Source organism: Helicoverpa zea, chromosome 17 (genome assembly GCF_022581195.2).
Source record: "Helicoverpa zea isolate HzStark_Cry1AcR chromosome 17, ilHelZeax1.1, whole genome shotgun sequence".
NCBI classification, from domain to species: Eukaryota; Metazoa; Arthropoda; class Insecta; order Lepidoptera; family Noctuidae; genus Helicoverpa; species Helicoverpa zea.
The window spans coordinates 339,071-351,506 of NC_061468.1; the positions used below are offsets into that span (position 1 = coordinate 339,071).

The 12,436-nt window shown below is 36.7% G+C and overlaps 1 protein-coding gene across 6 annotated transcripts in view; it reads left to right on the plus strand.

Moving 5' to 3' along the window:
• The first annotated feature begins 2,512 nt into the window (after positions 1–2,512).
• Positions 2,513–12,436, plus strand: part of LOC124637988 (protein prickle-like) — a 124,561-nt gene continuing 114,637 nt past the window's right edge. For 2 of the 6 annotated variants that reach the window (XM_047174749.1, XM_047174750.1), the window contains exon 1: positions 2,513–2,871. In XM_047174749.1, coding sequence (XP_047030705.1) covers positions 2,843–2,871 — 29 coding nt within the window. In that variant the 5' untranslated portion in view covers positions 2,513–2,842. The remainder of the gene's footprint in view (positions 2,872–12,436) is intronic. The other 4 variants (XM_047174752.1, XM_047174753.1, XM_047174755.1 and 1 more) reach the window with 3 other exon arrangements.

The window sequence follows — 12,436 nt, forward strand, 5'->3', positions numbered from 1 at the left end:
TTCCTTCATCTTCCTAGCGAAATCTTCTATCAATTTAGCAAAGCCTTTACCATTTCCATCAAAATGTTGTAATGATATTATGTCGACATAATTCCTTACCAAGACATGTTCCAAACCTCAAGGATCCGTGCCTTTAGGAAGCTATGGGGCATTCCTGCAGCAAATTGTGCGCCGCGCGGGCGGTATCATTTGCTACCGCAATCAGCGTAATCACTACAGGGTGATTCGACCCGCCGCGGTATCGCCGCAACTCGTGCGCATGTCGCCAACTTCTCTTGTTCTTATTTTAAAAGCTGCCAGGCTGATAGATGGTGCATATAATTTATATCATGATAAAATGAATTAAGAGTTTGGTGCCATGGATTTATTTCGTGAAACTAGTTTACTTAATGTTTTCTGTGGCTGTCTTTAAAATTGAATTGAATTTCTCTTCAAACGTGTGGAGTGTTAAAAGTGCATCCTGTTTTATTACCTATTGTATGAAAGAATGTTAAATAATTAATTGATTTATTACGACGCCTGAAGGCTTCTTTGCCACATAACTTTAAAGTTGCGTGACGGTAATCGCTAAATATGGCAGCTACAACTGGCTTGAAAAGTAATTTCTTACTGACATTTCGAATGAAATGTCTTGAACTCACCCCAAGACAAGTTTTCAGCTTTTCAATTCTCATGTCAATTTTCTCGAAACTAAAATCCCATCAAGCTACAACAATAGTAACTCTGCCTGGCGCACGCGCTTCCATTCCGTTACGATTTACAATTTCGCAAATATCAGACTTAGCGCAAAGATTGAAAGCTCTTTTTAGCTCACAACCCAAGAAGTTCAAGAAAACATCAATAACATCATAACTCGCGAATTATCTCCACGCTATATTGAATACTTCGTTCCAGTTGTTAAGGTATATTTTCGTGTGGAGTGTGAAATCGATCGGAATGAACCGTTTGGCAGGTGGTTGTTGCGTTTAACATTGTTGTTTTCAATAGCCAGGCTTGATGTTGAAGACCTTTGCTATTTATGAAGTAACGTGCTCTCGGGGAAACTAATTTCTTGTGCACAGCTGACTGTCATAATGTTATCGCTACTTTATAAACTGTTGCAGTTCTTTTTATTTATTTATTGCTCTGTAATCTGATCGAGAGTGTTGACATAATAAATGTTGCAGTAAGATTAATAAAAACTAAAGCGGTTTAACCTGATGTGCTGGCAGAAAAAAATAGGGATGACTCATTATTTGTTGTAGACCTTGCCGAGTAGATAATTCCGAACAGTTAGCACAAGTTTCTGATTACCTGTTGTAAGCTCCAATAATCCCTTACAGGTTTCCGAAAGAAGTGGTCCTATTTGTAAAACTAAATAAGGCGCGCGAACTGGCAATCACTTGCATAGTATCGTATCTACATATAGACAAGCTCACACGTCCGATACAAAATTACCATATTAATGTAGTCGCATTCAAATGCAGCTTCATAAAGCCGAAGTCGGTAAATTGTGAGATAAACTGCGACTTGTCTCATAAATAATATCTCGGAGGTTTCCAGCGTTTCTCTTCATTACCGGGCCTTATTAATTAGAAGTGGCGAGATTAGTCAGTTTATCGGATGACACACATCGGGACGGGTTCCAGGCGGGGGTCCAGCTTCGTCGAGAGTCGCCGAGAGTTTCGAAACTATCAGGCAGTTAAGATTGATTGGTTCCTATAGTCTATCCTAGCGGAGGAGTGGAGGCTAGCTTAGTCACGGACTGATTTACTGCTGAACTTGTTGCAAGTTCATTAACTGTTTTGGATATTTTTAAAAAGTTACTCGTAGCTTGTTTTGCGAAGTTTAGTGATTTTATAACCGGAACCCTTTTATGTTTAACTGATGTTGTATTGAGTGGCTGATATTCAAATCGGACTAAAAAAACTCTTCCAGTTTCAAAAGCTATAACAAATATTACTGACGCACATAATGTAGGTATAGCCGAGGCGGTCGTGCTCACCAGCCACTACGAACAGACAGATATACAAGCTCGGAATGTCGGAAGCTTGTTACAATCAGATGATTCGTGATTATGATGTAATAGCTTCTCTGATCAGCCTCAACTAGCGGTACTTAACTAAGATTGATGATGCCAACCAAACAATTTTCATTCGTAATTAATTCTGCACTATCGGAAGCATATTTAATTAAAGAAATTTAATTGAATATAATAAGTGTAACGATTACAACTTTAATAATATTCTTGTTCATAAATTCAAGAGCATAGCGCCGTCGTGTCGGACTGACTTCCCAATCAGGCTGACGATAAAACAGTCAAGTATTTTAATATCGCTCGTAATAATAACATGATATATTTTACTATGCAACCCGTTTCAATTAATGAAATAATAAATAAAAGAGATATTACTAGCCGGCTAAAGGGATGGTTTCGTGTATACCCAGCTCTGTCTACTATTAGTAAAATTTCGCTTCCTATCTCGTTCTCGGAGGCATCGCGCGCCACGGTTGGCTGGCTCTATGTCACTCAGTTGCGCACACGCACTCGTGGGAAGCGATCGCGTTTGAAAATCGAATGTTTTTCGCGCGAACTATCATTGGCCAGTGATTTTTCGTTTTGAATTTGGAAGTTTTTGGATGACGTGAAGTGTAGAAAAGGTGTGTTTTGTTACGGATTTGTGATCACATGCGTTTGGTCGCCATGATTAGTGTTGTGTAGAAAGTGAATCTGCGACAAAGGATTACAGTGTTATTGTTGGATACACGTGAGAACTATTGGCTAATTACTGTTTGCGTGCGGAAGGGAATGAGAATGGGTTATGACGTAAACTGGCAGTAGACGTACTCAGGGGGGGAGGTAATGATATGGGCAGCGTCAGGTGTGATGCGGTATCACCTGCCGGGTCCGTTTCTAATGAAGGGCAAAAACCAACGTTCTCAGATACGTTGGAACGTGTTCTAATGACACAAGACGAACGTTTGGAGGATAACTGAAGATATACTGCTTAGAAATACTTAATGATCTCATGAATGTTGATAAGCAACTGTCCTCTTTTGGATAAAGTAGTGCCATGTTTTTTAGATTAAGTCGTTACAAGTGCCATCGTAGGTATTAAGTTTCATTAATCTGATGAAAGATAAGGAATTATCATAATTAGACAGGTATGAGATATAATTCTTCTTACATTATAATAATGAGTGGCTCCTGTGCATCAGGTTCTGGTTGTCAATGTTGCACCCAGCCTGCTGTCCAGACTGTAAAGTACATGTTTACGACATTATACCGCTCTGTTTTACGCAAATATGCTTCTATTTTATGTTTTAAATGCTACTTCACCTACGTACGTAAGGCAAGCCTACATCCATGAAAGGGGATCATTAAAACGATGTTATATCGTTTTTATCGCTAATAATTATTAATTTGTGAGCCTACCTAACAATTTTGTCTATAATATTAGTGATTCATAGTATAGAATTAAAACCACACACGCATGATCTCACCATTCCTGAACTATCATAGAGAGCTCGGAGTATTTTCCAACAAGATTAAAAATTATTCAATTCAATCTTTAAGGCCACATTTGCCACACAATCTCAAAAAGAAACATACAATAAAACCGTAAACCATCACCATCAAATGACTCACAAGAACATTCGATAGCTACTCCAACTGCAAATGCACTTGTCCTTTCAGAAGCACTTATTAATATTAAAATTCAGCGACTTTTAATAGAGGCTTAAAAGGCTAACAAAAAGGATCTGTTATCTAAAGTTAAACGGAATAATATCGCGGGAGATAACATCTCGGATGATCATAGTTCTTTGCAATAAAAATGCGCCGCACATTCTACTGCAAGCAAGACGTGGGAATATTTGCAATATTTACTTGCAACTTGCTCATCTATACTAATATTGTAATGCTGAACAGTCTGTTCGTTTGCTTGAACCTGCCTCAGGAACTACTGGTTCGATTTGATAGATAGCCCTTTTATTAATGAAGTTTTCTTGGTATGGTATTACCCCAGGAAATCGAGAATAGTTATATAGTATTTATACAATCAAAGATATTTTAAGAGTAATGTTATGTAATTATTAACTATAACCTTAACATTAAATTTCAAAGACTATTAAGATTGTCCATTAAATGGTAGTAAAACAGTTTATGTTGTAATTATAACTGATTTTAATGTTTTAGATCTTAGAAAAGTAATAACAGATGTTAGACAGTTATATGTTACTTTGGAAATTAATTCTTTGTCATTTCTATCGATGATAAAGATCTTTATTAGAAACTAGCTTCTGCCAGCGGTTTCACCCGCATCCCGTGGGAACTACTTCCCGTACCGGGATAAAAAGTAGCCTATAGCCTTCCTCGATAAATGGGCTATCTAACACTGAAAGAAATTTTCAAATCGGACCAGTAGTACCTGAGATTAGCGCGTTCAAACAAACAAACTCTTCAGCTTTATAATATTAGTATAGAAGAGTAGAAATAACTCTATAATGAATAGTTGTTCCTCAGTTTCGCCGATAAGCTAAGCTAAGAAGACCCACTGACCAGCTTATTCATCATCCTCCGAGCATTTTCTCAACTATGTTGGGGTCGGCTTCCCGTCTAACCGGATTCAGCTGAGTACCAATGTGCCACAAGAAGCGACTGCCTATCTGACCACCTCAACCCAGTTACCCGGGCAACCCAATACCCCGAAAATCTCAATCAGTTACTGTAAAAAAGGCCGGATATGACACTTCTTACATGGCTACATTTACGCTAAAACGAAGAATAGAATCCAGTTATCCAAAGTAAATCAGTATCAAATAACAACAGCAAAGTTCAGATCAGCGAAAATATTTTGTCACATAATCTAAACAAAGAGAACAAAGCTTAGTTAGACCTACAAGTGGGTCAGAACATAACACACCGTAGTTCTGAAGCACAGCCAATTATCCGTTATGACATATTCAGACGAGAGAAACCTCACGTTGTGTGAACTCACCCATTGTCGCTGCCGGTAGTAAACTGCGCGTGTGAATGAGCTTTATGCCGACTAAATTATTTGGTGCAGTTTTCATTAGAAGGCTTTTAATTTTAAAGCGTGTAACTGCATAATTTTTAACCGACTTCCCAAAAAGGAGGAGGTTATCAATTCGGCCGGTATGTTTTTTTTTTTTTTTTTCTATGTATGTACATCGATTACTCCGAGGTTTATAGACCGATTTACGTGATTCTTTTTTTGTTCGACTCGGAATAGCTGCCAGTTGGTAGCCTAGAAGTCGGTGGCAAAATTAACTTAGTAACATCCATTAGACACCGACTTCTAGGCCGATGCACCTAAAAATAGTTTTTTTTTTTGCTTTTTAGTGTTTTGGGAAGTCGGTTTAATTTTTTTGTAAAAAAGTTTTTTATTTAAAGCTTTTCAGTGATACGAATAGTTGCCACTATCCATACAAGTGAGAAGTTCTCATCAATACAAAGAATATAAGTCCAAATACGAGGTATTTTACATATTCAGTTGTTGACTTTAATATTCTAATTTTTTCAAAGGTTAATCATCATAATAGCGACAGCTATCTGAAAGTTAGCTGTCGTGAAGATGTAGGTGAAAATCAGAGTTTCATATACAGCCTATTCATAGAGGAATTTATATGTATTTGCATTCGCGAAGTATATGAAATAGCTCCTTCGAGGCGCAGATAAAACCGCTGGCGGAAGACAGTTCTTTAAAGTAGACACTAAGCCAAAGTGACGACGACACGAGGACCCAAAAATGTTTCCAAGATAGTTATAATCTGACCCGAGGTCGACCTAGATGCAACAGAATAAAATTAACATAAACCAAGTTGTGTTTGTTTAATTGACATGTCTTTATAATTTAAATGGAAATAACGTGTTGATGTATGTGTTATTTTGAATACTTCTGGAAATAGGAAGTTCTAACACCCACTGTCGGTTTCATAAGCAGGTTATACACATTTGAAAAGGCACAGAACGATGTAAGGTGGTTGCTTAAATAAAGAAAAATGGCTGCTACATCTAGGTATTAGTGCCACATTCTAGAATGTTATAAATGAAGTAGTAAGGTAAGAGTTAGTTCTTGATAATAATCAATCAAACTACTTATCTATCTTTCTCCAGCTTCGCACGCCCCTATGTCACTAACAGATGAACTCCGATCAAAAAACCAGTTTCTATATCATGTTTTGAATACAATCTCTGATTGAAAATAAAGCAAATTATGTTCAATATTATAAATTGCCATAAACAAATCGAGAGATGGAATTCCTTCTTAATAGAATCACGCGCAGCCCAATGATCGCGACTAACGGATCGTTGATTATAAATCAAAATCATATCGACACGGTTCTACTAATTAAAATACGACCATCCAACTTAATAGTAAATGTGAAAGTTTGTATGTTACTCAATCACACAGAAGCTGGTGGATTGATTTTGATGAAAATTGGTGTACAGATAGGTTAACTTCTTAAATATTTTTTTTTTTTTTATTCTATTCCGGTGCTACAGACCAACTCTGAGGTGAACACGCAAGAAAGTGACAGTTCTCAATAAATCTCTCGATATAAAGCTGTTTGTCAGTCTGCTGCTATTTCATAGGAAACTGTTCCGCTGATTTTAATTGATTTTTCGTATTGGAAAGTTTCCCGGATGGAAGCAGTAAACTTGTAAAAGATGCAAGGGATATCGCTAACTGGTGAAAGTGACCGCAGTCATATCTAATTGGGTAATTTCTACGTCATTTCTACTCAGTTTTCTAAGACGATTTCAGTAAATTAGTTTAGAAACCAATGAAAAATTAAACGAGCATAAAAGAGCAAAATATTTTTTTAATAAATGCAATAATCGAAGTCAGCGATTGCGAACTCAAACAAAAACCATTAGTCAATAGAAACACAATAATGCAAGCACTGAGACTATCCTTTTCTATAAAAAACCTAAGAATGACCAGATTTGCACCGTTTACAAAAACCCACACCAATTTCTATTCAGTCTTCAGCTAAACTTTTTACTAATATACCATAAGCAATAACTTTACCTTATACAGGCTGTTCAATAAATCAGAGCCAATAAAATGGTGTAAAAACAGTCGGCGAGCGACTGTATATGGCAATATATGGGGACAGGGGGTATATGGTACATGGCTCTATTGCGGACCACGAACACGGCTTACGAAGGACCCGTATTTTGTGGTCTACGGGACTGTCGGCTTGTACATTCCCTTTGGAAATAAACTTCTTGTTCGAACATGGTTATCGTGGCTCCGATTTTGCTACAGAGCAATTCGAAGATGTTATTTTCTCTCCGAAAATATTTCTGATATCTTGATATTAATTTTCCATTACTGGTACTGTTAAAGGTTGCAAATTCAGACCAATAAGTCAAGAATTCCGACCGCAGCCTTGCTAAACCTTTGCAGTGCCAACTTAACGAACCAATACATAAGAGAGGAACAATTAAGGAACAAATAGGTCCCATTCATCGTGTTGCTCCAACAATTAACCCTGAGCATGCAGACAATCCCCGCCGACCAATCAGCTTCGATAATTAGCTCCTTAAATCTATCCGCGGCTAACGATGTCCTACGCGCCTGCCGCCATCTTAACAAATTACAAATAAATGCTCAAGTTAATATACAGCAAGATTCGTAATTGTTGATATACAGCAGACAGTGTAAATTCTTAAAATTATTTGACCATATGTGCCATTGGTAGACACTGAGGAGGTTTTAATATCTAATCTAATCTAATCTTTCTTAAATTCAAAATTCATTACCAAAGAAGTTACAACGTTCATGTACTACAATTTAGTCTTATGTTAGTGCTACTGTTCTTACTATGTTTTTATTAGATTGAACAGCTTTGCCTTTTATGTTTATTTTGATTATTGATTCCGTCTCTTTTTACAATAATTGGTCTAATACGATACCTCAATTCCTATATAGTATTTAAACCCCCAAGTGCCGTTGTTACCGTATCCCCTTTACTTCCATCATCCAGCTCGTGGCACGTCCACGTCCGCCATTTTTTACAGCAATCACTATTAGTTTCTACGATGGCATGCGGTTGATTGACTGAAACTATAATCTTGTTTTATAATTTGTTTTCCAAGATGGTATGACGTTGTGATTAAACTGCGATCGCGGGTACTGTTATGTTTCAATTAAATACAATATTGTTGTCAGTTACTTGTTGACTTAATGAATACATCTCGTACAAAAATGGAACTTGTTGGTGTATTCTACCAGCTACTAGGAAACTTCAAAATCTAAAATAATTTCTGATTGATAGCGATCAGAGGTTCTTATGTATTTTGTTCATAGTTAATTATGCCTCATCTGCTGACCTTCCATTTCTTAATATCGTGACGGCATCAAACAACGTAAAAAGACAAAAGGCTCTTAACGATAATATTTACACAGTAGTTATGAGGTAAGCAGCAACTAGCAAAGAACGAATACAAAACGCACCCTAGAGATACAAAAGTTCTACTTTGAACGAAATAGGACAGTAAATATGATTGCCATACTTATTCTTGGAGTTTGATTTCAAAAATGATCTTTACGATTTCCTTCGTTTAAAAAGCGTCTCCTCCGTTACTATTTCAGTTTTTTCACCCGTCAAGGAAAATATATCATCGTTTTTGATCCACAAATCCCTGTTGTATAGCAGTAGTCTTACTATACATAGATAGCATGAATGCACCTTCTGTAGTACTTGCCTCATGGCAGTGGTCAGTTTCCCTCCGCCCCACGAGCACGGAGTCTTGACACACGCCGTTATTACCGACTTTTTACCATTGCCATTAGCTGTTGAATACAAAGTGCATCTGTCAAGTGGCTCCATGTTCCAACACAATAATACAGCCTTCATTTGGAACGGGTGTTGGTCCACTGTAATTTAAACAGGACCTAACCCGGGGCAGTCATTTCTTGCTCACTTACTGCACCCTTATCTGAAAGTCATAAGGTCAATTTCTGAGTAGCAGTACAAGAAAGAACAGTCATTTTCAGGTTCGGGACCAAGACCTTATTCAAACGTATTAAAGTTGGTAATGGGTTGGCAAATTCTTGGCCTGATTGGTCCAGCCCGTTGGCCGCGGGCCACCTAAGACTACTGCTTATTGTGGTACCCTTGTTTTTTTCTGTAATTGATTTTTAATGGCTTTTTAGAGTTGTTAAGGTGGTGCTTGAAATTCGGATCAAAATTATTTTGTTGAGTATTTTAAATGTTATGTAGACAATAAAACATTATAGGCAGGAAAAATTCCAGGTCTTACAAAATGCTATGCAAAGATTTTCACAAAGCATATGATGGTTTTTCTGAAATGCAACAGCAAGATGCAAACAATAGCATTTCCATACTTCCTTATGAACGAGTCATGTTGTGAAATAAATAAAGAACTGTTCATTCACAAACAATATAAAATAACAATAATCACATAATTCGTAGCATACATTATCCAACAGAGTGCCTAGTGCGAGTTTTGCAAGTTAACTTTTTCGATGCGAAGAGTATCATACCATTGAATCACGTAGCACTTATCTTAGAATTGTTTATTTAATAAAGACTGTCATCAGAACTTGGTCGTATTACACTTGAGCTCACTTTTGCGAGTGTAATCATTATTAACCGTCAAAATGAATGAAGATGTCATATCTAAATAATGTGACGTAGCATACGACTCTTTATTTCAATAGACTTATAATTACGTATCGAGTTGCGAAAGCTGTCAAAACTCGGAATCAGCACTCTGGTTGGTCTTACGTATGAACACAAAAACTCCATTCACGTTCTGACGTAAACATTAAACATCTGAAGAGATTATCATCATTTAGTTAATCATCATCACCAAGCAAAATGCTCTGACTGATTGCTTACATTTGTCGATAATTGTATATTTAATCCAACGATAGGAAACTAATGGACTTCACTTCATTTCGTTTTATTATATTTCGTTCGTACTTCTCCAAGGTTTTATGTATTAGCTGCCCAAACTTGTGTTATTACGATTATTACGAAGTCATATCTCGGGTCTTGATTTGCTTCTTCGACAACAAAAACTTTATCACTCAATCGTATATTGTGGGAACTGGCTTAAGGCACTAAAAACTGTGGGTCACTTGCCATAAAAAAAAGTATTTTCACCAAATTAAGGGCTCCCAAAAATTCGCTTCGGTAGCGGCCGAAAACAAAATCTGATATTACCATAATCACCGACGCTCAACCAATTTCGTGGACAGAGCTTGGGAGCATAGATCTGTCCTTCTTTTTCGTGCTCGTGGGATGTGCGTGAGAGCGAGATGAATTTATATTTAGTTGTTTTTGTGATGTTGTTCGGCTCATTTGCATGCACACGCGACGCAAGCGCAGCTCTCCGTGTTCGGGTTAATAAGAAGATGTATAAGTACGATAAGCCGCAGCAGCCTGTTGGGCTCCTATTGACATTTAGTTAATACGTTTGTTAATGTGTCACCATTATACGCTTGTAAAACAAACCTCGAGTTATCGAGCTGCTTTACAATTTAAGATAAATGTATTTTCAGATAGTGTGTTCATTCGTTTATTTATGGGTGTATCGAAATTACGGCTAGATCATCAATTACATACAGCGAACTGGAATAATACTTAAGTTTTTAGAATCGCCAAGATAAAAATGTATACAAAAAGCAATCCCAATAACGGAAACGATCTGTAATTTCTTCTAAACATGAGTTATAGCAGAATATCTTGAAGTTAAATCCAACCGTTTGTTATTCCGATTCCACGGAAGCGTCCGATCAACAAATAAATTATTGTATTGTATTAATATGTGCTAAACAAACAACAAATAGCATAGCTAGAGCTGCCCGAGGTACAATGAGCTACAAATCAAGCCAGTCTACAATAGAGCTGCGCCTCGCATCGACTCGATACTATCGATAATTGCGAGATACCCCCGAGACTATAATTAGAGGTGCTCTGCAAATATGTGTTATCGACGATGGAAATAATTGTGTAGCACTTACGTTTACAAAATTTTGTGTGTGGGACCTATCTGTACTAACTTATCTATTGCCTTATAAGCAAACATATGTAATGGTTTCTAAGCGACACTACATTTGAAAGTATCGATAGTTATCCCACTTAATACTTTTTTCATCAATCATCTTCTTTTTAATTGAATTTTAATTACATACTGAGATACTCTGGCCACTTAACAGATTAAATCCGTACAATGATTAATATGTATGCTAAATAAACTTCCGCAAGTTTGCCTAGTTTGCCATTTCAATAATTCAAATTCTGTTTTTGTAATTTATAATAAATAAACCGGTTTCAATTATATTAATTAATAAATATAGAAATTGTACGTCTGATTCGAAAATCACACGCTCTGATATTCCTTTTGATACATGACACATGGCCATTAAATATTAATTCAAAGATAGTAAACCTGTTAATTTCTCACCTTTTTGCTCTCGCCATAACAGTGAAACAAAAGTCACACCCACGCTAGAAATAGAAAGTGCGATAGAATCTGGAGCACTATTGCACCATGCACAAAGAGTATAGGCAGAGACAATAGTTCACGTAATGGCAGATTGAGACTCGACGGTAATGATCCACGTAGGACGGAAAATAATGGAATCATTCGTCAAAATAAACCACAGTCACTTGGAGGCCCTGATAAATGTTGTGAAATTATAGAGCTGGTTGGAAAGGCATTTGAAGCTCTGTTCTTGAGTTAACTGATTAAGTAGAATGAAAAATGTATACAGAGAAATGAGAGTAACTATCTAAGTTCTGATAACAGAAAATACAAAAAAGAATAGTCAGGACAAATACCAATTTGCGATTTTAGATAATACAAAATGTTAAAAGAATAAAAAAGTAGAGTTATCAGATAAATCACGGCGACTGCAACCGGTACAGAGCGATCATAATCTCGCAGATTCCGGACCGGGTAACGATGGCCGAGAGAATAATGACTCAAGGGTAGCTCGCCAATAAGTGAGGCTGCATTATGGGCACATAACCCAATGAATTATTATTTAAAATTAACATATTGATTTGAAAACTAGCGTATTAGTTCCCAAATATCTTACTATTATAATAACTCATGCTACTATTACTTACTGTAACTTTAAAAGATTATGATAAAAAAGCATGTACCTAATAAATTTAGCCTTATATGATAAGAATTATAAAATATGCCTAAGGAAGTTCATAAATATTTACATGAATTCTTTTCAACATCTACAACTGCCCATTATAAATCACAGTCTGGTCTTAGATTTATGAATGATCACTGCAGAAGATACCATTATGAATATTGATACTGTAGATGGTATTAATTTTGCCTTCACACGCAACTTATATGCTGCATTCGCGCACGATCACGATGCACGATGAAAGCCAATTGATGGATTCTTATATTTACACAGTACATCGTCCA